The sequence below is a fragment of the Homalodisca vitripennis genome, chromosome 6 (genome assembly GCF_021130785.1).
Source record: "Homalodisca vitripennis isolate AUS2020 chromosome 6, UT_GWSS_2.1, whole genome shotgun sequence".
Taxonomy (NCBI): Eukaryota; Metazoa; Arthropoda; class Insecta; order Hemiptera; family Cicadellidae; genus Homalodisca; species Homalodisca vitripennis.
Genome location: NC_060212.1, coordinates 17,765,062 through 17,792,091, shown reverse-complemented (window position 1 = coordinate 17,792,091; position 27,030 = coordinate 17,765,062). Strand labels below are relative to the sequence as shown.

Sequence of the window (27,030 nt, the reverse complement as noted above, 5' to 3'; positions counted from 1 at the left end):
ATAATATTGAAACACTCTGTTTATGAAATAATTTAAATATTCAAAATACTCTTATTGTTTAAATCCTGGATATGTTATAAGAAAAGATTTATCTAAAAATAAAAGAACGTTGTTCTTATGAGAGGAAATCAAAATGTTTAAAAACTCAGTAATTTGGAAATATCTCTACCTGATTCAGTTTTATTACTCTAAAGTTCACTGTTAGGATTTTAGGAAAAAGCAAAAAAAATTATTTTGAGTATTAGTTATAATGAATAATATATTACTAATAAGTAGTGTAATATAAAACTGAATTGTGTAATATCTACAATTTCAAACAATACAATATAAATATGACCTTGCGATTTTGTGAGATGAGTCAAATTACTGAAATAATAAATTAAATAAGATGGAAATAAAAATTATTCAATTTAAATGCTCGATAAAACATTAAAGTACAGTTTTAGAACGTGTTGAATTTACCTGAATAAGGTTTAATTTGCAATTCCAGGTGGTTAGCTGCATGGGAAAGCACATTTGCATAAGTTATTCAGTCAAAAAGTAAAATTCATGCATATTTAAATGTTTGGATATGGGCGGAGGGTGATGAAGGCAGCAAGTAATATTAATATCTTACTAGGAATGATTTAGCATACATTACTAGGCAGGAGAAGCCTTAATTGTTTCAGGTTTCTTTCAGTGTTTGTACAGTTTGCTAATTAGGAATTAATTGATGAACACATTATTCATCTTTTAAGGACTACACTGTTCGACAACGGTGTTTAGATAATCCAGCTTATTTCTCATACGGAATACTATAATGAAAAATTTTAAAATTTTGGTAACCTCAATTAAAGATTTTTTACGTTATATTAAAAAGGAATTTACATATAATTTTGTTATTGATTTAGTATACATTTATTATTACAAAATGTACTGTGTCGTTAAGTTAGAGCTTGATTGGTTGAAAAGAGGGTTCTTACTTTGCATTAAATGTTTCTTATTTAATTTATGTTTGTGATTTTTACGCTTATTATGTAATGCTTTCCAAATTATTTAAATAGTTTTCTATAACTACTCTCTCTCGTATATAAATAAAAATTTAAGTTTACAGGGTTTTTCCAACATTCTTGTTAATTTTAAAAGAAATCTTTAGCACTGAAATGTTTTTGGCTCATTACTACCTAATTGTAACTTATGTTACTTAATAAAGACATCTTGCTTAGTTAGGCCAACACAGAAAAGTGCATAAAGGACTCACCTTGGGGCTTTTTGACTTTGCGTTGACACAAGATGACAACCATGGTTATTGCGATAATCACGACAACGCCACCCAAGACCCCTGTAAGAATCAGGAGAAGAGGAAAGCTTTCTGAAACAGAAAAATATGTTATGTTAATACCTTGAAGAACATGTCGAGTTTCAAAAATTTGAAACCAACCAGTGTATGATTTCATGTACATTTAAACCGTATTACCATATAACTAGGGTGACCAAATCATTCACAGAAGAAACCGGGACAGCTCCAGTGGGGGGTTGACCACCGGGGGTCTGGGGGGTACGGAGTACGACGTACGGAGTATGACGCATTTTTAGGCCGATTTTAACTCTTGATCAACCGGAGTTTAGCATCAAAAAACTATGGGTTGACTCAAGAATTTTGACAAAAAAGTACAAGGATTTTTAAGTCATTTAAATGTTTTTGTATTAACATATCACATCTGACCATTTGACCAAAGAATTTGAACGTTGAAAGCTATAACCTTTTAATTTTAAGTAGGGAAAGACTTTTAACCCTTCTGAACCCCTCCCGGGTACGGCCTTGGCTTCGAATTATGTACCATTTCCTCCCTACCCATCATCACCAGGCCGCACACTAGCCAACTGGTAAGTTGTTTCCTGGATAACAATTATTTTTAATAAGAACTACTTGATTCATAGTTTATGTCTTTAATTACAATTAATTAATTAGATTCATACAAAAACAATGTTTCATGAACTTCCAAGACTCTATGTTCATATAGCAGAGTTCAAAATTTAACTTGTTATCAAATATATCAAAATGACCGCGCAATATTTTGCGATTCGTCAGACCGAAATATTTCATTTCGTTTGTGCCAATCGCGTTCGCTGCCGCAATTCGGGCAACGCCCGCCGCCCGCCACTCCGCGCAGCTAAAGTGTTAAACAGAATTCCGGGACTTTTGGGCGTCCCGATAACATTTTTCGGGACATCGCATAACATGATTAAAGACCGGGACAATCCCGGTTTTCCGGGACGTTTGGTCACCCTACATATAACCATTTATACCGTATTTAACCATATAATATTGTTGCATTATTTTCTATTTCAAAGCTTTATGTAGTTGATTATTGTTGGGTTAAGTTAAATCAAAAATAAATTTAATTTATTTTCATTACCTTATTGATTGTAAAATTTTTATACTCCTTTTATGGCTACTTTTGCATTTATATCATAAATACCATTTTAGTTTTCTGTTTATAAACATTATTTTAATATTTCTCAAGTATATTTATCTAGTTGAACACATTTATTGTTATCCATCTGTTATCTTATAGTTTATGCAATAGTATTTTCCACATAATTTATAGCTCAATAGCAGTGATGTTTGGTGTTCTTATTTATTTGATATTTTGAATATTATAGCTTACTAAGGATTAAAGCTTGAACAATGAAATAATGATTCTCTCAACAGATTTGGAGGCTTACTACATATTATAATTATTGAGCCCCTAATTTTGTATCGGTACATTTTGTACTTTAATGTAGAGGTGCAACTGAACATTTACAAAAAGAGCAATATTTAATATATATAATGTAATAAAAGCTAATATATTATATTATATTACTAATGTTAGTTATAATTTACGAGAAATATAAAATGTTGATATCATAGTTGCAATAGTAGGTATAGCTGCACTGAAGAGAGTGTAGTAAATGCAAACAAGCGCTACATTCAATGCAACGCAACGTGGAGTGGTAAGAACGGGAGAAGTTCTCGTTTAATCCGAGAGGTGGCAGCAGTGTCCAGTCCGTTACAGAGTTCTCGCACTGAACGAATGCTTTGTTTGAGATAACCTCCAAAACACCAAGGGGTATGTTTGTTACATTTTTAATTCACCAATACGAATTGAGATGTGTTGGTGTGTGAAAATATATTTCGTTCTGTAGCATTTCAGCTCAGTAAATGTTATGGAGTATACTCTAATTAATGAACATTCAAAATAATCATAGATATCCATGAAACTAAATGCTTGAAATATGTACCTTGTTATGAATCTTTTACCCACCTGACTAGGCGAGATATAAAGTATTTAATGTAAATATTAATTTTAAATAGCGATAACATTGTAATTATCTGTATTTTTTTGGTTTTACTAAGTTTAAAATGGTAAAGTATGTTCATACCTTTTTTATATTTATATTTCTCGTAATATATAATTTTTTTGATTTTCCTAGTTATAATGGGTTTTTGTACATAAACATTTAAAAAGTATTTAAGAATTAATGTGATTTTTTCAGATTTTAATCATTACTTACAGTGTATTTGATACAACACACTATTTTATCAGTTTTCAGTCATAAATATCTGTTAGGTAGGACAAGAAAGTTCTGTAGGATTAGAAACGTTTACAGCTTGATAATTATATTTTGTACCAAATAGTTCTTAAGTAGAAAAAAATGACAATTACAACATCCACACTCCATAGCAATGGATATAAACTAAAATCAATGGTCAATTCAGTAATATGATCAGGACTCATTGTTGCATTATATGTCCTATAGTAAAAAATGTTTAAATTTACAATGATAACCTCTCATGCATATAGACATGACAAGTATATAAAACAAATATAAATTTTTTCTGCTTAGGGTTTATCTATCTTACAATAGATTCCAAAAGCAGCAAGTTCTCTACATTATGATTGATATTTTACTTTGTGCCTCAGTGTTCTCTGTAGATTAAGATCAATATCTTAATTTGCTCTTTGAGTGTGAACTGTACATTATGATTAATATCTTACTTTGTGCCTTATGTGTTATCTTTACATAACGATTAATATCTTACTTTGCACCTTATGTGTTATCTGTACATTATGATTAATATCTTACTTTGCACCTTGAGTGTTATCTGTACATTAAGATCAATATTTTACTTTGTGCTTTGAGTGTGATTTGTACATTACAACTGATATCTTACTTTGCGCCTTAAGTGTGATCTCGACGACATCGCTGCCATAAGGGTTTGAGACAGTGCAGTTGTAGATCCCAAAATGTTCTAGCCGAGATTCTCGAATAATTAGAGTACTCTTGATTCCATCAGTTAATGGATCCTCCAGAACCTGAAATTAATACAACAAAATAATTGAGGTGTTTACAATATATTGGTGGTGGCATGTATCTTAGACAAGCTTTTAAAACGGCCTGATTTTAACAAACGATTCAACATAGCTCATATTTTAGTTTATAAAATAGTTATAATGGTTTGATCTGTTATGAAGTAATAGTTACGCATTTTATAAACCTTATAAAATAATAATGGTTTGCACCTTGATGTTAAATTCATAGCCACATAAGATAACTTTCCTGAATACAGAAATAGTATAAACAACTTTTTTGGTCACTCCATGTAAAAATTACAGGCATTTAACGTAGGAAATTGGGCAATTTTGAAATCAGGTCCAAATAGAAACAGCTGAAGATAAAAACTATAATTTTTTACAGTATTTACATATGTTATATCTTTAGAGAGTGACATATTATTTTCTGAATAAAAAAATCATTCCTTTAAAAGAAAATATTAAAAAACGTTATTTTCTTAAATTGTATTTAATTAAATATAATACTCCCATAAGCCATAAATGAATATAATATATGAAGCTATACCCCATGCACATGCTATAAAATATATTCATTTTAATCTTGAATGGTATATTCCAATTTTAAATGGTTTTATTTCACGTAAAAATACACAATGTTTTTTGCTATATTCAGGGAAGTAATTTTAAAAAGCTAAGTAACATAAAAATATTTTCCAATACCAAAATCGTTTGCACCAATCTAAAAAAGTTCACATGAAAAACTGAAATGCAATCGGCAGATATCCAATATGAAGTAACATTTACCAGAAATACTTGTCTTACAACTGTATCACTCTACTCTTGTAATACACGTTGTAGGTCACATGTCACATGAGGTCAAAGGTCACATGAGGTACTCACAGAGTAGTCTTGATCAGAACCAACATCCTCCCCCTTGAAACTCCAGACAACCTTCTGCGGCGTGGGGATGGAGAAGGCGGAACACTCCAGCCGGACGTTGTCCCCGGGGATACCGAACTGTGTCCGGTGGGAGATGATGGTCGGAGGACCCTTCATGTAGACCGTGGCCTCGGCTCCGATATCGGGGAACCCGGGGACGGTGGCTCTGCAGAAGTAGCGGCCGGCAGTGTCGTGGGCGATGGTCACGGTGAGGTTGGGGGACGTGCTCACCACCTGTTCCCACGTTAACGTTAGTACATTGCCTCGCTGTTGGAGAACAACACAATCGCTTAGACAGGAGCAGAGAAGAGCGCAGCAAAAATAAAAGCAAAAAACAAAACGAAAATAACAAAATAAGTATATAAGAAAAAAGGGAAAGCCACAGCGTTCCGAGAATGTAAAACAATCGGCCAATTGTAACAATGAATGTAAAATTACGTCCAGGATCAATAATAAACAAACTATTTGCAAAGGTGTAAGTAAACACGTCAAAACAAAAATAAACGGATCGTATTAATGTAGGAACATAAATAGTTAGAATGATAGCTGAAAATAACAATGCACAGTTCTCTTACGTAAATGTCTAAAATGTTGTATTAAACCGTGGACGAGATGCTTGTAATGCGTCACTAGTGCTGAATATTACGAAATGTAAATAAAAAAGAATATTACGATATATTGGTTTGTAAATAAACCAACAGTCCGCGGTTGTTTAATAGAGACAGTGATTGTGAAAATCACTTTAGATAGATATTAATACAACATTTCTCTGTGAAAATGCATCGTTTCAATGTTATTAACTAACTATGGTTGGTAGTTTCGGGTGATGGGACAATTTCATAATTCTATATTTTACAAGAAGGTAGATCGATTTAATTATAACAATTATTATTCACCTGTTGAAAACACGAGGTGGATAAACTTTCAACCAATTTCAATTTGTTAGGTTCGACAGTTTTCTACCGTCCTTAGCGAACTGGATATCGGGTAAGCAGATAAGGTAAATAAGAAGATAATAAAGCGATAAAACATCGTATAGGACCAGATAGAACGTTACGAAGAGATTTACACACACAGAATTACAGACAATGGACGGACTGAACTTTTACATTTTGACCTCTAAAACCAACAGAACAGTTCCTTGGACCAAGTAAAACTTGCGGTACAAGTTTATAGCATAGGTATTTTACAGTCAAGAGTTATCGCACAGAAGGACGGACAATAATACGATAACAATAAAGGCTGGCGCACACTGCAGTAGACAAAAGCACGGACGTACGTATGCGTGCGGACGGATGTTTTGGTCAACGCAGTCTGCGACCGCAGACGGATGTATGTTTTGGGTCAGAACCTACTCCGCTGCTGGTTTTAATTAACCCTGCAATAGCGTCATATTTGTGTATTGAGGCGGGGCTTTCTCAAAATGTACGCTGTAGCTAGAGAACAATGATTCGATGGTTAGTGATGGAGAGTTCCACTATTCAAAAAGTTCTAACTTTCAAGACATTTTGTTACTGTGATTGCTAAGTAAATATATCGCAACTAATAGACGTTGCAATAATATACAAAATTGTACATACTCCTAGTAATAAGACTATTACGCCACTCATTTAATCTAAAATGCTATAATTCAGTAATTAGTTTTTGTGCCATACTCACTCTATACGGTCTTCTTTAATATGTTATTAAGAAAAAAATCGGTAATTTGCCCAAATAAGATAAAAATCCTTTTGTTATAACGAGAATCACGTTCAAATTCTATGTTCTCTTTCACTTTTAAAACGTTGGCATTTATATATCTTTTGTCTTATTACTTTGTGAAATTTAAAATTTCAATAGTTACGTAAAATTCGATTTATGATGAAACTGCTTAATATCGAATAATAAAGATATTTTAAATCTTTAATTACACATTAGAATCGTTGTTTGGTTTCCATATAATCTAAAAGTAGTGCTACATTCCACATACACTGTATTGTGCTCCGTAAAAATATCTTTAAAAAATTAAAAGATATATTCCACGTATAACGCCTCGGTTTGAATTTTGGCAGAACCTCTGCGCCTCTATTACGATTGCTATAACTAATACATTGCTTACTCTGTCCGTGTCCTCGTGGATCCATACGATGTCAGGTGGAGGATTTCCATCAACGTCACATGTTAAAGTAACGGACGCACCAAGGTCTGCCTGCATACTCCTTGGTTTTGATCGGAATCTTGGACCGTCTGAAAAACAGATATTACTACAGTGAGTCAAAGTCCAATATATTAATAATTGTATAACTGATAGTTGGGAGAGAATATAAATTTGTCCACAAGGAAGCGGAAAATTCTACATTTAGATTGCAATGAAGAATTGTTATTCAAACATAAAATGCAGTTGAATTCATATAACGCTAATGTTAAATCCTGTAATAGTGTAAACAATTTTTCTTGTGTGCAATTTTTGACCTCACTTCCTTAATACGTTATTTTCTGCTTGTTCAGTGAGTTAATTCACTTCACGAATCTATATTTCAATAATATAACTGACTTTAAACCCAAAATTGAAAAAACGTTTTTGAAATATTGTTAATAAATGAAATACAAACTATAAAGCTAAAATTGGGATGGATTCCTTGCACTATTACTGACCAAATTTATTTGGTTCCATTAAAATAGATTTAATACGATAATATTAAGTGTTACTTTGCTTAGAACAAAATTTAGTGATCTCTTTACAGTGTTTGTTTTTAACAGTAAACAACGTCACCATATATTTGATATCCAGGCATTGTACGTTAATCTTGGTACAGGTTATCAGTGCCAAGTTTTCAACAGTCAAAGATTACATCTTATTCATTGGCCATTTTGAAAGACCATTGCGTTGTAAACACGATAGAATTTGATGTTACAAAAAAACGTACCTGCAATAATTAAAAACCCGAATATATAATACAATGTTACAAACAAGTCTTGAAGATGTAGAAGATCGTTTATCTCGATAAGGAAGGATACCACATACACACCATTTATATTTACGGTTACATACTACGCTCATAGTATGGGTACATCTCCTAAAGGTAGGCCATCATGGAACGCCTTATTTCCTCTCCGGTAGGTTCACCCTGACTTGAGACCATAAAGAACAACAATAAGTAAGGGCTTACGTGAACCCTAACTTCCCTTACAGCCACAACAACCCCCCTTAACTAAATCCTTGATCCTTTGATCCTCTAGAATGTAGCTGGAAGGGTGGCCACTTCTACAGTTTAGTCGCGCAATTGCATTTCTATTCTGTGCTGGAAAAGGAAATTACCTGCATAAATATTATAGTGAATAAATATAATAACCAAAAGTGCTTTCACTCAAATAACTACGAATTTGGACTAATGGATTCTTCACACAGGCCTTCAATGTTACTGCAGTTGTTGCAGTTGTTCAGTAAAATACTTTTAAAATCGGTTTGCTCTCCAACGTCAGTATCCCAATACATTGCTCTTTAAACTTAAAGTCAAATTATTCTGAAATGGATCGATGGAATTTCTGCCAAAGACTATTATTCATCTCAAGAGTGTAGTACCATTTTAAAGGATATGCCTAAGACGTATATGTTGTTCAATGGGAAAATGCGGGCAAAGTCGTGGGTTACTACTAGTTTAATTATGAGTAACGAAGTGAATACTCAAGGTATCTCATTCATAGGTCCACGTTTGAGAATAATGAATGAGATTAATGACTGAATACTTGGTAAATCTTGTAAACTAAAGTCTACTCAGGATTTATTATTTAACCCCCCCCCCCCCCCCCACTATCAAAACCTTTCTTAAAAAATATTTCCGAACAATGATAGTCACTTACAGCTAATATCCAAAGCTTCGGACTCCTCGCTTTTCCCAACAGCGTTGTGAACCTCGCACTTGACGATGGAGTCGTGGTTCTTCCGGGAGATGTTGCTGAGCACCAGTTCCGTCGTGGGGTCTCCACTGACGAGCTGGTCGTTGATGAACCACCGGTAGGTGACGTCAGGAGGGTTGGCGTCTGCAGAGCAGGATAACCGCACGTCCTGGCCTTCCACCAGCCTTGACCCGCTCCCGACCACACTGACCGTCACCTGGGGAATGATTTATTGACGTCAACACCACAAACCAATCTGTGTAGATAAGACTAATTGAACATCAAAAGTAATTATCGACACAATCTAGATTGCCCGAATAGCGTACCTTCGGAGCGTATTTGACTTCCAGCCTGAGCCGAGCGCTGCGGTACGTCCTGTCAGCCGTGTTCTGCGCCTGACACGTGAACGTCGTGTTGTGGTGTTCCTTCTTCGGAGTCAATTTCAATATCGACTTCGCCGTGAATCTCCTCCCGTCCGGCAAAGCCTCGACGATATACTCTATAGCGTCCGTCAACACGTTGCCCAGGCCATCGATCCACGTTATCTGAAACGCAACGTCACAGGATGAAATACTTGATGGCCTCAAACAGGGAACACCTATTGAGGATTTATTTCTACATCTTTTATTTCATTTGTGTTTGATGGTTTTACCTCAGCTGCTGGTTTCCCCGCGGCGGATATGCACTCCAGCTCTATCTCCCTGTCCTCTGTGGTCAGCAGATAGTCACCCTGTACTATTCTAGGCGGCTCCGGCGGCGTCAGCACTGAGAGGGTGGCTATCCTCGACCTGACCGCCTGCTCGCCGTTGGGACCCGTCCCCACCTGGCACTGGTAGACGGCGTCGTCGTCCAACATGGCAGGGAAGATGTCTAAGGAGTAGTCACCTGCAAGTACAAAGAATACCGTCATTTCACAGAAAAATATAAATTCATTTTGACAGACATCTGTTACGCTAACAATAAGCCATAGTTTGTACGTAGTACGAGTGTGGTAAAACTGAGAGGCATTTATGAGGTAATACTGCGCTAAAGAACAGTAGAGAGGTACTTCAAACATAGTATTAAAATACATAAGAACCTTTCACTAGACAAACGCTCGAGAAACGGTGATGTAATAATGAACCTTAAACACATAGTTATGACGTAGTGTTGTAATGCCGTATTATAATGAACGATATATACGTATTTAGGACGTTGTGTAACAACAATTAAAAATATTGCAATAATGATCGTTGGACACGTACTTACGACGTTGTGTTCTAATAATGAACATTTGTCAGATCCTGTATGACGTTGTAATGTAATAATGAACGTTTGTCAGGTACTTATGTCATAGTGTTGTAATAATGAACACTACACAGTTACACAATAATGAAGGAAAACGTGCATATAAGCCAAAACGGCTGTATCGTAAATGATACAATACGAATGTGTGCCATCTAGCCATAACGTCTCATGAATCATCAACATTTGTAATTAGAACATTGGGATTGAAACACAGAAAACAGAAACATTAAACAAAAAAATGTTTACCTTCTTCGTCACTGCCAATCATCATGTATCTGTCGAAGCCGGAGAGGTTTCTGTGCGTGCCCAGCCCGAACCCGTCCTTGGTCCACTGTAGCAGCCCCGACTTGTTGATGACTCTGCAAGGAAGAGTCACTCTGCTGCCGACCACCGCTGTCTGGTCCTGGGGCTCCATCGCGAACTTCTGCTCTCGCAGGGCTTCCACCCTCGCCCACAGCAGCAGTGCTACCAACCACCTAAGCACCATTCTGTCACTGAAACAAGAATGAGATTTTCGTTACAGGTAGCTAATTCTTGGTAATGCACAAAATCTCAAAGTCAGGAATTGTGTTTCAGTTCATATCATATTAATAGTTTCCGAAAAAGAATTAACATTTATAACACCTAAAAGTCTCTAAGGAATATTAGTGACCTGGAAAGTATTTTAATACTACAGCACAAATCACGTAATGCTATTAGCTAGCATAACTGTACACTAAAACATCCTTAACAGAATTAAATTAAACGAGAATAATAAATCCACAATTTTTAAACACCCAGAATAAGCTCAGCCACAAAAGAAAATTAATGTTAAATTAGAAGTCATTGAATCTCGTTTTAACTTTTAATGAACACTACTTTAGTTTACTGGCAGCAGACAAAATGTAAAATTAATTACTCCTCATTACCTTGTAATTTGAATCATATTCATTAGAAAGTGTTCGTAATTTACAAGAGAAAGTTTAGGGTTCGCACCGACATTACAGTGAGTTAAATTAATGCACTAATCAGATGTGGAGGTAGATTCTATTACTGTACATGTTTTAACAAGGTATGGTGTATTCATTAGAAAATATTACATCCTTTACTCGATGTCTTAAAAAGTTGTTTCATTACTGACCGAGCGTTAGTAAAGCCTAAGATAAGATAGGACATATTTATCTTCAGGCTGCAAACACATTAATTTTATGGTGTATGTAACTCCATCAGATGTAGTGGAGTCTTGTATGCAACCACGATATAAAATTTTAGAACAAACAGCTTTGTAGACAAACCGAGTGTAATCATATGACATTTTATCGTGTGACATTTGGCAGATTGGTTGGTAACACAAGCTACTTCCTATCGAGTCCTTCGATGCCCCGATGCTACTCTATGCATCAATAACAGAGTTAGTTAATGATGCCCATCTATGAGAATTGGCTGAGCGTCATTGAAGCCTATCACTTAGTAGGCTGTAAAAATATTTTTTTGTATTATTGTCTGTCTTTCCACAGAACTAAATGATCTGTAGACTTTGATTTTGCATCCTGAATCAGCGGAGCATGTAATGCAACATGTGGCCTGAGTACTCCTCTTACCTTGTGAAGTAAAATTTTAAAAAAACTATATGGTTGGATTGAAACTCTAAACGGGCAGTAGCCCTCATGACGGATATATATGAATGAGCTTATGCAATGTAACAAGAGCTTGAGAACACGATAATTGCTAATAATTAGTTTAATATTGTAATTGAGTTAAAATACCAAAATGGAGAGTTTTGTACCATCGGTGTTGTGAAAAGTAAACATCTATACTAATAATGCAGCTTCAGTTTGACATTTAGAGATGAAGTCTTCGGTTCTTTCGACCAAGCCAATGGCTAATAGCGCAGTGTAGCGATTCGGTGGTTATCGCGAGATCTAACGTCGAGCGTAGATGTTGCTTGGATAGGTGACCGCTGAGCGATCCTGTCCTTGCAAGCAGCCCGCCTGTCCGGCCATTGGTGGTGGTTCGGAAGTCACCTTGAAACCGTTGGTCCTTAGGTTAAGTGCTAGAGAGGACTTCTTAGCCCTAATTTCGTCTGATCAAAAATAAGGCATTCTTTAATTCATATTTCCGATAGTTCACCCAATCTGCAGGTGTGGACGACAAGTTGCTAAATCACTACACACGGGCTGGGTAGCGCTTGATAAGTGGAGGTTCCCGCTTTACAAGTGGGATAAATGACAATTAGCGGGTAAACGTTCGCGGGAGAATGTTTAACAATTCCGGGAGCGCACGATGTCGACTACCGTGCCTGCCAGTAGCACACTAAGTGTGTTTAGCTAAAACTACTTAATTACTGTGATAAACTTGTAATCCACACGACAGCTGCGTCGCACAAGTTTATCCTCTGTTTGCTAATCCTCGCCTGCCCTCAACTTTGCATAGGTAACACACGTCTAATCGATACACGCCTCGTCTCCCACACCTCCCGAAACGTGCCGTTCTCTCGCACTAGCGACGTTGTTTCTTTAGCTAACCCACACCCGTTGTGGGTATGTTTATAAGCAGATGGGTAGGATATTTCATGTATATTCCATTTATATATATATTGAGATTCAAACAGTTCCATTTATAATACAATCCATTCAGATGTGCCATCATCATTGATTCTAAATTTTAGTGAATGACTTTGGATTTTTCTGGCAAATATGGGATAAGAGAAATAGGTTTTAGAGTTTTTGTTTACAAAACTTGTAGTTTTGGGAAAACAATTTCTTCGGTTCTCTTAAAACAGACCAAATATACTTTTTAATTATTAATTACGTCAAAGTTTTGGATTTAATTCTGGAGAAAATTGAAATTGTATTTTATCCAGGTGCCACTCATGCTGTAAAGACTTGTAGGTCCTACTTCTAACCTAGCCCTAAAAAATGTCACCGGAGTAAAGCATCAATGGAGTTAGATGTTCTACAAATACTCATGGCTCTGGTGGATCTACCCACTTTCCAGCATCCGTTTTTAATTTTTATAAAATGTGCGTAAGCTTTTTAAACAAAATACGACATACGGACTCCACCCACACACCTTTTGGACACTAAGGCTTGTCTCATAGCCCTCCATTTGTAATAGCTTCACCAAATCCGCTTCAAAACAAGGTTTTATGTCGTGTGTAAAAATCATGTACAAAATCAAACACCTACATACAATTTTGTATCTCCCATCTTAACTTCGGGAACGGCCAAAATGGGAATTACACATAGAAATACGTGCATTATCCTGACTTGGAAGTCAACTGAGAAAAACTGTTCAGTAACAGCTATAATGTTTTCAGTATACAGGAAGTAGATGCAGAAGGTACTTTGTGGTCAGTGGCTTAGTGCGGGTTGTGAATCATTTCTCACGTTAGCACTTCTTAACTCCCAAAACAAATATTTTTCAAGTCAGAGTTTGAAATTTGTAAAATGTTTTGAGGTAGGGTTTAAGGTTAAGGTAGAGTTGTTTGAAGCCCTATTCAAGAACCTGATAGAATACGAGTTTCTCTTGCAGCCGCCCACTCCAGACAAGTATATGCTAGTGCTGCGTGTAGCAATTATATTATCGATTCCAGCCAATCCCCACATTCCCGGGTTCAAGTGGAGGGTGAGTCAAGAATGTTCTATTGTCAGTTTCGCACCACACGCTCTTGACTTATTGTCTCCCGGCACGTCCTGCGTACCTGCGAGCCCTCGGGCGCACTCAGACCCTATCCCTAGGGCGCCGTAAGGGGAGGGTCTTACAGAGCCGTGAGTGCCAGGAAATGGAGATTACAGGTCGGAAAAGTCTAGTGCTGAGGGGTTCCGAATCAAAAATTTAACTGGTCACAAAGGTAGGGTTTGTTTGTAAGTGTAAACGTGTTCCGCCTTACCGTGAAGAGCTTTCGAGATGATGGATGGAAAATCGAAGACCTCAGAGATTCACATTTTACCGAATTCTCCCCCGAGAAAATACTTGCGAAAGGAACGTTAAAGAAAGAAAAATAAGACGTAGTAATGTTTCCGAGTAGCTCGTGGGTGGGGCAGGAACACTTGGCTTTGTAACGACGGCAGAAGTGGTCTCAGGCTGGCTGGCGGGCAAGCTTGAGAGTAGAGCTCGGCTCAGCCGCCTGACTTTACCCCAACTTTACAGACAAAGGTGTCGCTGTCACTCCCCGGATATGAAACCCACGTCATCACTCCTGTGTTAACCCCTACCTGAACCTCGCTCTGACGAGTGATTTCATTCGTGACTCGCGGAGGAACTCTGATAGTCACTTGATCGATTTTGATGACCCTCGTCACGATTTAAAAGTAACATTTACAGAATTATAAATTTAACATTTAACAAACTATTGCTTCGTGTAATTTTAACACAGTTCCATATTCACACCACAAATTTACATAATTTTGTGCTTCCTTTCGTTTAATACCCTCCGAGCGTCCATCATATTTTGTGAAATGCACACCAGTTTTGTGAGGTTTTGCAGACTGTATTTGTAAAATGTGTAATAAATATAAATATTAAATATAAAGTGTTAAACACAATTTTTCTTAGCAAAGAACTGTGCTTTTAGACTGTGTAACTATGAAGTTACAAAAAACTGTTTATTAGTTTCGAAATTAAAAAAGTAAAAAAATAAAATAAAAAACAAAATTTGAAATAAAGTATGCTTATGTATTTGAAATATTACAAATATTCAAAATTCAGAATAGCCAAACTGTTCTGGAGACAGAAATGTACAATGTTGAACTATTTATAATATTAATTTTTTTTAACAAACACTATGAAGAAATGCACATTTGAAATGTCCTACTTGCTGTAGTTATATAACACATTGATATAACAATGTTCTTACTTTTTATATTAAATATAACATTACGCGAGCTCTAACTTTTCATTTGGTAAATATAAGGGTTAGTTAAGCAGGTATTGTCAACACTGCAAAAGATGGCGAGCACTATCTTATCACAGGCTCTTATCTTCAGATGTACATCCTGATAAGATTATTTTAAAATAATTATGAATAAAGTTATATCTCTTATCACAGGCTCTTTCATGTGTACATACTGATAAGATGATTTTAAAATAATTATGAATAAAGTTATATCTCTTATCACAGGCTCTTATCTTCAGGTGTACATCCTGATAAGATTATTTTAAAATAATTATGAATAAAGTTATATCTCTTATCACAGGCTCTTATCTTCAGGTGTACATTCTGATAAGATTATTTTAAAATAATATTATGAATAAAGTTATATCTCTTATCACAGGCTCTTATCTTCAGGTGTACATTCTGATAAGATTATTTTAAAATAATATTATGAATAAAGTTATATCTCTTATCACAGACTCTTTCAGGTGTACATTCTGATAACATTATTTTAAAATAGTTATGAATAAAGGTTATATCTCTTTCGAAATATTTACTAGTTGTTATCATTGCGACATTAATAGGTCATTCAACCGTCCTTTTTAGGTACGTTAAATTATTCAAATCTGTCAAATTTATTTTGTGCGCTATCGTCAGATGGTTACGTGACGGGTGGGATGAGATATCGATCCACTAAACTGTGATAAGCGCAAGGGAAAGTTAAGATGCACCTCCTATGTAAATACACGATTCATTAAGCAAACAAAATCGCCCGATCCGAAATATCGTGAACACTTTAGTAATTAATTTAAACTGAAACGGATCCGCATCTGACAACATAGTGCGTCGTATCAGATAACCAATCGCATTTGTATTTGGACGCCAATATCAGGGTGTCAGAGGGTTGTGCAGTGCGCAACGGTTATCGCTGGTGATTGAAGACCGGTTGATACCACTGCAGAGATAACTTATCACTGCCAGACGCATCGGGTCACCGACCTCCGACACTGCACAGATCCGGCGTCCAGAAATATCTTCCCCTCCCTCACCCCTGTCGAAAGTGTTAATGATAAATTACTGCTCTACCTCAACTAGTTTTAGTTTTTGTCCAGAGCGCTTAATCATCTTGTTTGGCATCGCATTGCAAATAAGGTTTCTCAGTTATGCAATGCGGCTAAAACAAACTTGCTCATTCTTCCACATACAAGTTCAATATGAGATACTATACAATACTAATAATATACTGTATAAGATCACTCTGTAAACATAGTGTTATACATTTTGTAACATACAATGTTGATAAATGTCCAAAATCCTAATATCCTTTGAAGCCTTCCATCGTCAGTACCATAAACAAGTCGTTACCTATCTGCCATTCTAGCTAATGTATATTAGCAACCAACCATAATTAATTGTTGACCTATTAATTAAAAAGTACGAATATTTGTTTTAATATTTATTTTGAGCATATCTCTTGAGGCAGCATAATAGAAACATAAACATTATATTCTGATTAACTTCTAAGGTTTAACGGCGTCATGGTAAAAAACACATTTTGTTATATATAAGTAATTATTCCTATCAAAATCCAAAGTTAAAGTCTCCTGTGATTTACCAGTATTTTTAAAATTTTTTACGTTTTCTTATTTATGTACGTGGAACGAAGATGGTGCTAAACCTTCGATGGGCCACTTTCACATCCAATATCGCGTTCACGCTCAACGCCAAACCACAAGAGGACTTTGATGGCAATGACTGCCAGTGGTTTGTTGGACAAACATGTTTGCTTACCTTTGAAACAGACGCTAGCAAAACATGGCCGGCCAAAAGGATCGCACTTCGCCGTCCATCCGCTTCCCTGCAACAACAAAATGGGGTCGTAAGCGGAGAATCAGGTAAACAGGTCGTGGCCAAACAAACAACTGTGAAATATAGTGGATACAGGATACCACACAAGATGGCCAACTTCCCTTCACTGTTAAATACTCAAACTTAAAACCGGTGCCTCCGCGCCAGTAAGGAGGTGGAAATATGTTTTGTAATATATTGCCAAATTACGAGTGTACATTACAATGTAAAGAAGCTTAGTGGTAAAGATAAAAAGGGTTAATTTAAGTACCTTGGGGAATTCCATATTGATAAAAAAGACTTTTACAAATATTTGTTTAAAGACGTTTTGTTTTTATTTTCAGTTTTATTTCACATTTTGGCACTTCTTTAAATAATGATTACGCAGGCACTCATACATACAATTTTCCATGGAATTTTGTACATTTAATAGTTTAACAGTCGATCTGACTACTAATATTTTACTATTACGTTAATTTTAGAGCTTATTACGAATAAGTATTGATTTGAGACAATAATTCAACTTCTAAAGCACAGGGATCATCCATCATAAGTAGGCATGTTGAACGTAAGAGTTGACAAAATACGTGTCGTTAAATTATTAGGCCTTTGTTACATAAGGTGTACTCTGAGGTAAGCTATAACAGACTGCATCGGTACCAGCAGTATTCATGGATTTATGTTATTAACACAAATAAACTTTTTATGCACATATAAGGGCCAAGAGCCAACAGTAAATTCACATTATATAAACACAACCTGTTTTTTGTTTTCGTGAAATTGATAAACAATTTTTCAATAAGGAAGAAACCGATAGTTTTTCGGAGGTCAAAATGGGAAGGTATCTAAAGGGTTAAAAAATTTAAAAAACGATTGTTTTTTTCTCAATTATAATTTTTTTATCCTGACATACTTAAAATCAACCGTCAGGCACGTAAATAAATAGTAAATTAGGACCCAGACCCTTGAAGTACTGACTTTCAGTCTACCTATCTGACGAGATAATTATTATTTATGGGCAAAATGTTGTCCAGATTAAGAAAAATATAATCTGAGAAAAATAATACTTTTTACATTTTTAACCCTTTTGATACCCTCCCATTTTGACCCATTTCAAAACTAGCGTGGCTAACAATCGAGTTTGTCTTAAAAAACATTTCTTTATCGATAAAAATACACAGATTGCGTGCTTACAAAGTGCAAATCGATCGTAGGCTTCTGTACAATATGTCAATAACATCTTAGTTTACCAAAAATTAAAAAGTCCGCAAAGGAAACATTTTCACCCCAGACAAAGAAAGAAGACGGCCCCGGTAAACGACCCCACACAGCCATACATTAAGGGGGCAGACGCTATTTCCCTTAACCGAGGAGATGAGTTACGAGATTGGCCCTTGTACACCATGTTTCAACCTGTTTGCTTCTACAAATAAGGGTTTACTGCGAAACTACAACTGTGGCATTTTTAGTGCCGATGAAATAAAAATATTGACATACAGCTGCATGGAGAGTAAATTATATTTGTAAAGTATTAGGATCGAGCTTTTAAGTAGATAAAAACTACTTTATCGCCTATTACTTTCCTTTGTACGAAAAGATATAATTTTTACTTTACCAGTTAGCTTTAGGACGAATTCAAACAAATTTTTCGTTTAATAGCAAAATTATGTTAAACCACTAGAGAAACACTCTAATTTCAGTTTAAGAGATAACTAGTTTTAAATTAGATTCTGGGTGAAGATAAATCGTGAACTAAATCCAATATTTAGTGTATGAATTAGTTTTATTTGCAAATAGTATGTATTTGGTCGGTGAGTGCAAACAAGTCATTCTTTTTGTAATGGACGCGTGTATTTACTAAATTGGATAATGTACAACTGTTTGCATTTCGTGTGTTTCTTTTTAATTTTGCGAATGTGACTATGTAAAGGAAAATATTTTATACGCAGTTTGAGTTTATTGTTATGTAGAAATTGTATCCCTCCCTGACCATTTAGCCAAATTCCACTACTTTATAGTTCATACTTGGTAATATAATATACGTTTATGATGTTATTATGAGTTGTTAAAAAGTTAAATCCTAATCGAATCAGTAAACCCAACGTTTCACTTACATTGCTAACCGAAATAGTTGTAACCCATTCTTTTATGAACTTTATCTATAAAATACTAAGTATACTAAGATGAATGTGTAACAAAATACGAATATTAATATAGGTTAGGTTATGCTTAGTTAGGTTAGGCTAGGCCAGGTTAGGTTAGGTTAGGTTAATATTAAATCGTTTAATTCCATATTTCTGGTTGTTGTTGCGCAAATAACCATGATATCCCAAACTAGTTAGGATCCAAAAGCTACTTTTTGTTTATCTGATCAACAATGAATGGCTGGCAGGATCTGAAATACTAAACCCACCGATATGACCGAATAACCCTCTTCCTCACTTGGTTCCGTCTGTCACACACCTCGGTGGTCCGGCCAATCGGCGCTGTGAATCTACCGTGGAAAATCGTACCCAATGACTGTGGCCGCGCTTGTTTACTTACCGTTGCAAGTAGCCCGGCCACGATGGTCACGGTGCTCGACCTGGAAATTTTCGTCCCATCTCGTTCGCACGATCGTCAACCGTAACCATGGCGACGGACATCTTTTGTCAACAGTGATTGTTCAGCACTGTGCTTTGAATAATCTGATAATGTTTTTCTCCCCTTCCGGCGTTCTATCAGCCGAGTCCGCAGAGGGAGACATAATAGTGTTGACACTGGAGTGATTGGGTTGTCTTGGAGCCACCCCCTCCTCCCCCGGCCCCACTGCACTCGGCTGCTGAATTATGCAGTGTCTCCATTGATTGCCGGCTCCCCAGCTTTGCATAACGTACTTCTTACTGTTTCCCTTCTCGAGATACTCTCGGCGCCTTTCGAGTGCTTAATCTTCCTTTTCTCACCACCTCAACAATAATTACAAGTGGGGGAAAATATGTATCCCCGGTATCTATAGGATTTTGGAATGACTCATGTATGTCAATAGTTGTAATTCTACAACTTTCCAGATGAATTTATGGTCAAACCTTTCTAAACTTTATCGGTACTTTGGTATTATCCAGAGGCCACTCTGTCCCTAACTACTATTTCTTATTAGGCTATATTATAAGTAGTTAATTACATAGGTACATATTACAAATATAAAAATTGAAAGTTAACATTCATGAGCGTACACATGATATGAGCTTCAATGTAGGTAATATCTTGGGGGATTTTTTTCTTTTTCCACCAGAATTGTTGCACCGAAGCCCGCACTGATGGCCAGGGGACTTGCCGACCGTACTTTCCAAATCTCAGGTAACGTCCCAGATCGTCTAACGTTTCGACGTCAGATCACGTTGGACGATCCGGCACGTGATCTACGGTCGGGAAAGTACCGATCGGAAATACCCCTGGTCATCAGTGAGGGCTTCAGTGGTGCCCGCACTTCTGGTGAAAAAAACCATCCCTGTACATATTACATAAATTAAGCTCAGATCACTTAAGCGCTCGTAAAGATTAACATTGATACTAACTTACTAGTAACATATTTATGATAACCTATCTTAAACCTATTTTATATTGCGTAGTAACAAATAGTAGATAGGGACATAGTATCCTCCAGATAACAAAGTGCCACATTAAGATATACTGTTTCAAACTCTATTGGATTTTACTCAGCTTAGCAATAGAATTGTAGTATTGGACTTACAAACCGTCTTTATAAAGTTACAAGTGAAAAAAGCTTTAAACAAAAAATCGGTATGTTAGATTTTAGAGACGTATTTTTTACATAAACTAAAATTTCTTCCCAATTAATAAGGTATGAAGCTTTAGATAGTACCAAAAATACACAGGATATTCAAGCTCATCCATTCAAGTCGCACAAATGGTTCCCTATGAATAAATAATTATATACTTCCAGTTATGGAACGAAAAATTTACAAGTAAAATAAAGGTAATGTTACAATATTGTTTTAATACGAAAATTTGAAAATTCAAGATGGATGTTGATTCTTAATGGAAAAGTTCTATGATGTATTATTAAACGGTTCTGATTGCTACATCAATACCAACTGACTACAACACGAAGTGCCTTTGGAGAGATAAAAGAGGCAGTAGACGCTCCAACATCCGCTCAAAGAGCTCATTTCGAAGTTGGCTGCACTGAAAATCTACAATTAAGAGAAGGTTGACATATTCGCAGTTAGTCTTTGTGGCCGAGCTGAGACCAATCTTGCAGCAGGGGTCAAGTATTAATTTCCAGCGGGTCTTGTTTAGCCGTTCCCTCGCGTAACATTGGCCAGTTAGTCCATTACCCTCCCCTCACCTACGCCCCGCCGCGCCGTCACGCTCGTTTACACAATTAACGCATTACTGGATGTCTCGTATATTAACACTGTTACAGGAAACTTTGTTGTCTCTCTCGACGTCACTGATATTTTGCTTCTAATATCCCGTGTCTTGCAGCACATTAAATTATGTACGGAATGCTGTATGTACGGTTATTTATATATTACTGGCTGAGCGTTAGCAAAGAGTAACAAAGTCGAACAATCGTGACCGCATCCATGCATCTGTCCACGATGTTTAAGAACTGTTTATGTTAAATTAATAGACATTTTTCAGTACAAAAAAATATTCGAGCTAAGGCGCAATTCCTTTTTATATCGTGACGGAAGAAAAATGTTACACCTCTTCGACGACTCTAATAATGAAAAAGGTATTGGGAAGTTCAATAGCCAAGCGGTCTAAAGACTTTTAAATTTTGATTTCAATTATAAATAGCTCCTGTCTTTGATTGCAACACTTTTTATCAGTAACATCGACCTTGTACTGCATCAATTCTTCCCCTTATCCTGTTTGATAAGGCTAGTGGCTCATGAGGCAGAATAAGGCTTAAACGGGACGGCCTCTTCTTGATAAAAATAACTGTTTCAGAATTAACGTAGCTCATTTTAAAGTCCGATTGGCATTTATTGACCATTGATTAAGGTTACATTACCTATGTAACCGAATAACTCTAACTACGAGTTCTATTACAAATGCCAGTTGTACTAGTGGTAAAGGTCATTCGATATGACTACTTTTTATATAAGTATAGATGTTACTCTTTTGTTTTAATTCCATACATATGTATCTTTTCTAGATCCCCAGATAGAATGTTTCAATATCACGATTTGACTTTACTTCAGAAATTCTGTTCCGGACGTGCAAAGTTCGCTTTCCTAAGTGGAATTTTCAGAAAACGTACGGTCTTATTTGTGGTCGGCGAGTATTTTCAAAATTTATCAAGAGTACGAAAATCACCACTAAAAAGGTCGGTCACAGTAAATTGAACTAAACCTTTATCAGTCTGGAGTACTTTGTCTGCGAACTAAATAAATTAAAACTAATAACATTTTAAAAAGTGAAAGCTTGGGTTTTCATTGTAGTCTAAACACGTTTAACCAGTCTTTGGTATGAGAAGAGATGTAGAAAATGCCCACTCTGCCGCCTTTTGCAGTTATCTGCATCAGAGTGGAGATTGTGAGGAGATAAGGATGCGGCGCGATAAGGACGGGGTTGACAGACGCAAGCCCGATGCAGCAGCGGCGCGGCGCTGTGCGACGGCAAAGTTCCGTGCGCGCTGACGTCCATGTCCGCTGAAGACCTCGTTAGCCGACATTCAACTTCATCAATCATTTCTGGATCACGCGATGGCTCCAGAGAAAATACAATTAACCGCGAAAACGAGACTTACAAACGATGGCAACCTTGTAATGGCGTGTTTACGAGCCGGTGTAGAACATTTGTTGTCGTTGATGATAACTTAAAGTGCGTTGTCTCACGATGAGTTTTACTGGCACTGGATTCGCTGCACAGAACACTAAAATGGCTTCTTTTACTTTCTCAAATGAGAGCACAGTTTTGCAACTTTACAGTTTCATTTAAAACATTTTAATGTTAGCTTTCAAGAATGTAGACGGCAAGGCTAAAGTGTTTTTAAATACCACTCCATTTAATAAATTTTATACTTCTATTTGACATATGACTACAAATACTTTTACTGACACACTTAGGGCGTAGATAATATTATTTTCAAATTTTTTACAGAGTATAAAACATATATAAATTTTACAAATAGTTTCATCCCATCTTCTGCCAGATCTCTCATATTTTTATAGCGTGACTCTTGGGCGTCCGAATGACTTTTCCACAATTGAAATTCAATAAAATGATTGTCAAATTTGTTTTTTGTTCGAGACTACATAATGTTTGAATATCCCCGAACTCGGGTGTCTGAATACATTGAGAATTAGATATTTCGCATGGGTTGTCGACAATAATTTGAAAAAACCCCGTTTAAGGTTAAGCATTGTTCTAATGCAAGAGATATTAATTATTCAATTATAGAAATCAATTAGTATCCATAAAACAGTTTGTAATATATTGACCATAATGCACTTTATTGCGAAGTAGCAAGCACATTTTGTAGATATAATATAACATAATTAATTATTTTATGTCATTGCCGGCCCATTTAAAATAGCCGGTCTTTATAGTTTAGAATTTCTCTTAGCGCATTCAGTAAATAGAAAGTATCAGTTATAAAATATTATAGGAAAACGATTAGCGCTATTTTAGAGCATAAAAACCTCTCAAAACAATAAATTATTTTACTTATATGTCCAAGTTGCAACTCATATGACTTAATTTTAATACATCTTCTATGTGTTCTATCCCTACTAAAATCTTTTAGTTTGGTTTGTCCATTTTATTCAAAACTGAACTAGAGTTCCACGTTATAGACGGGTCATAAACAGTAAGTGTAACAAAAAGAGTTCCTTTTGAATCGAAAACATTTTCAAATCTGTACATTAAATCAAAGTAGTTTTAAATAACAAGTTACTATAAAGAGATGTTTTAAATTAACGAACTGATAAGGAAAATGGAACAGTCTATAATCTTTTGTAAAAAAAATCAAAGGGTTTATTTAAACAACTTTCCTTTTGAAATAATTAATTTGAAAGAAGAGTTGAATCGTTATGAACCCTACTTTAAATCTAGCCGATTGATAAAGTAACTATATCCTCAGCCCTACAAGTTCGATAATATTTTAATATCGTTGAATTTTAAAATATCGTCAAACATTCCCATTATTAAAAATAATATGCTAGGCTATTAAGAGCACTAAAATTCAGTTGCATTGTTAATGGAAGCAAATAAATCTAAACAACATTAAATGGAAGTCTAGCTTTTATTAACCAGTGAGATTATCCATTACTGTATCTCTTCTTATTTCAAATTCACGATTTATTTAAATTTCATTCAAATTGAATTTATGTTCAAACACTAGAAAAAATATGTTACCTTCATGGGCAGCATTGTTGGCGGTAAACGTATTCTCGTGGAGAGCAAACACAACAATTCTAAAGTGTAATACTGTGTTATTGCAAGATAAAAAGAAACACTGAAAAAATTGTATAAGTATGTAATAAATTAATAGTGTGGTAAACATAACAGCATCAAACATTTCAAACTCAATTACGTCACCATCAAAAGTTTAACTTGAAGTGTTGTAGTTTAACACAGTTTTAATTAGTTTCAAGGAGTTAATCGATGAATATATCCTTATTGGATTATCCTAAGTGCTCAGCGCTGTGGTTGATACAAGATTGATTGCACGTAGAACTTGATTCATTTAATATGCGAATCAAACAACTTAGCAGTATTCTCATTCAACCCCATAGTTAGAGAGGTTTTCGTCATTTCCAAATTAATTAGTCGATACCACTACAACTTAAGCTCTGGAATTGATATTAAACGGGAATTTACGTCGAGTGAATTTCTCTCATAACGAGGAAAAGCGATATTTGCTGAATCCAGAAATGAAGAAATTACTCCAACTTCTGGAAACATTTTATAAGGGGATGATTTGAATTGATATACAAGAGAGGGAAGGGAGATTTTAATGGCTGTCCTCCTTAAGCGGGCTTAGTCACTACTCAATTATACATTTCGTGATAAAGATTTTAGAAATTATCAGCATTGCAAATATCACGCATTGAGATCTCCATTGTTTGAGATCGGTAGTGGTGGTATTTAGTTTTGTAAACGTCACAACCACGCAAACCTACGAATAACAAAATTAAACCACAGTAATAAACTACTGACCTCGTGATATCATATACATAAACAAGCATGTCGACCTGCATTATCCATACTATATACATTTTAAAAAGATGTAATTTATTTTTAGTATTTGAAAATACAGATTCAAAACTATGCCCTCAATAAATAAGTTATTGTGTCTGGAAGAAATACGATTTATTTTCAATTGCACTGGCATCGGACCAAGCATCCGCACTGCGGCAGACAGGGACTAAATGAGTTTAGGGAGTTTACCGGTGCGAAATGCCCTTGATCTTTGCTCGATCCTGTATTGAATAATATTTTCAACCGTATCAAACCCCCTACCTACCGCCGATAGATTACTTATTGCCACAAAATATTATCTTATCTCCTTAAATAGATAGCAAAACCTTATCCGGCTCGCAGATTTTGTTATCTTCCTCGTAGACAAGTGCGGGGATGTTATCAGTATCTTCTCCAAACATTACTGATAATGGATGGGGAAATGAAAGGTTATCTTATAATGAACTGAGATTATTCAATCAACCTACTAAAAACCACAGAATAGATCGTGCCTTTACCCCAAACAAACTATGCACCATTATATTGCCGACTATAAAGAAATCAGACAGTGCGCTTATTTTAAACTTTCACAGCCTTAAATCCCAGAACTAACTCACTTTGATGTCTTATTCTTTGCGTAACGAATCGTTTTAAATCTCATCAAGCCAGCTTTTTACCATCCGTTTGAAAAAGACATTACACCCTCATCTTCACCGGAATGTTATAAATGATGGAGCATTACAAACCACTCCGTGTTGTTGTTGTAGGAAGATTGCACGGGTGTGAAACACCATTGACCTATTTCTTCAACATCCTGAGAGAATGATGGTGAGGTAGGTAAGCTGATGTATTAGTTCTTGAACATCTACGGCCAGATTACTGTGGTAGCGTCTTCAATCTTGAACCCTAACAATGTCGGAGGATTTTACTACCACTGAGAAATTCGATAGCAGTATATGATTGGATGAGCATCGTGTTTACGTATGGAAAGTTTACACTATTGTGACGATATATAGTGCAATCTATCCGTATACAATGGTGTCGTTTAATTGCGATATTATAGAACGATTACATTCCAATTAAAAGACCTTTTAGGATACAATTTGAAAGGCAAACAAATAATAAGATCCACTGAATACATTATACTATAAATATTTTACAATATTGGTATTTAAAAAATAGAACACGAATAGAGGAATTTTACACTGGAGTTTTTATGCCGAAATTTAACAAGCAGTATTTTCGTAACCGAGGTGAGCAGGCCGTGGTGGGAGGGGGGGGGGGAGAATATGGAGGCTCGCCGTTACGTTCACCGATCAATAGCTGGAGCCGTCTCTGAATGTTTCATACTAATGTAGACCTGTTGCTCGCCGAACCGTCGTGTTGTTTGTGTTGTTGCGTGGCTAATATGCCGTTACGGTCCAGTTACATTCTCCCCTTGGAAATCTGAAAATTTGATGAAACCACGTTTTATAGGTTCGGCCGTATTAATCCATAAGTCTTTCATTGTCACGTTCGGTAGGGGATGGTTTTTAAAATATCCACCCTTACACCTGACCGAGGTAATGATATTATCTCAAGTGTAAATGCTTCGGCCAACTTGTGTTATGTCTGTACAGATGAAAACGTATTTTAATATGACCTTTCCTCCTAAGTCTCCATGCACTCACCAGTTCCTTTCCTTGTTTTCACCAAATCGTTATAACC

General features: G+C 35.9%; 1 protein-coding gene across 4 annotated transcripts in view; it reads right to left on the bottom strand.

The window, feature by feature from the left end:
• LOC124364151 (irregular chiasm C-roughest protein) overlaps nucleotides 1-27,030 on the bottom strand; it is a 393,724-nt gene that overhangs the window by 6,551 nt on the left and 360,143 nt on the right. Inside the window, exons 6-15 of one of the 4 annotated variants that reach the window (XM_046819395.1) lie at nucleotides 17,071-17,137; nucleotides 10,671-10,918; nucleotides 9,790-10,022; nucleotides 9,464-9,682; nucleotides 9,102-9,354; nucleotides 7,360-7,487; nucleotides 5,223-5,528; nucleotides 4,202-4,343; nucleotides 1,241-1,351; nucleotides 463-498 (exon numbers count right to left, since the gene is read on the bottom strand). In XM_046819395.1, coding sequence (XP_046675351.1) covers nucleotides 463-498; nucleotides 1,241-1,351; nucleotides 4,202-4,343; nucleotides 5,223-5,528; nucleotides 7,360-7,487; nucleotides 9,102-9,354; nucleotides 9,464-9,682; nucleotides 9,790-10,022; nucleotides 10,671-10,911 — 1,669 coding nt within the window. In that variant the 5' untranslated portion in view covers nucleotides 10,912-10,918; nucleotides 17,071-17,137. The remainder of the gene's footprint in view (nucleotides 1-462; nucleotides 499-1,240; nucleotides 1,352-4,201; nucleotides 4,344-5,222; nucleotides 5,529-7,359; nucleotides 7,488-9,101; nucleotides 9,355-9,463; nucleotides 9,683-9,789; nucleotides 10,023-10,670; nucleotides 10,919-17,070; nucleotides 17,138-27,030) is intronic. The other 3 variants (XM_046819396.1, XM_046819397.1, XM_046819398.1) reach the window with 3 other exon arrangements.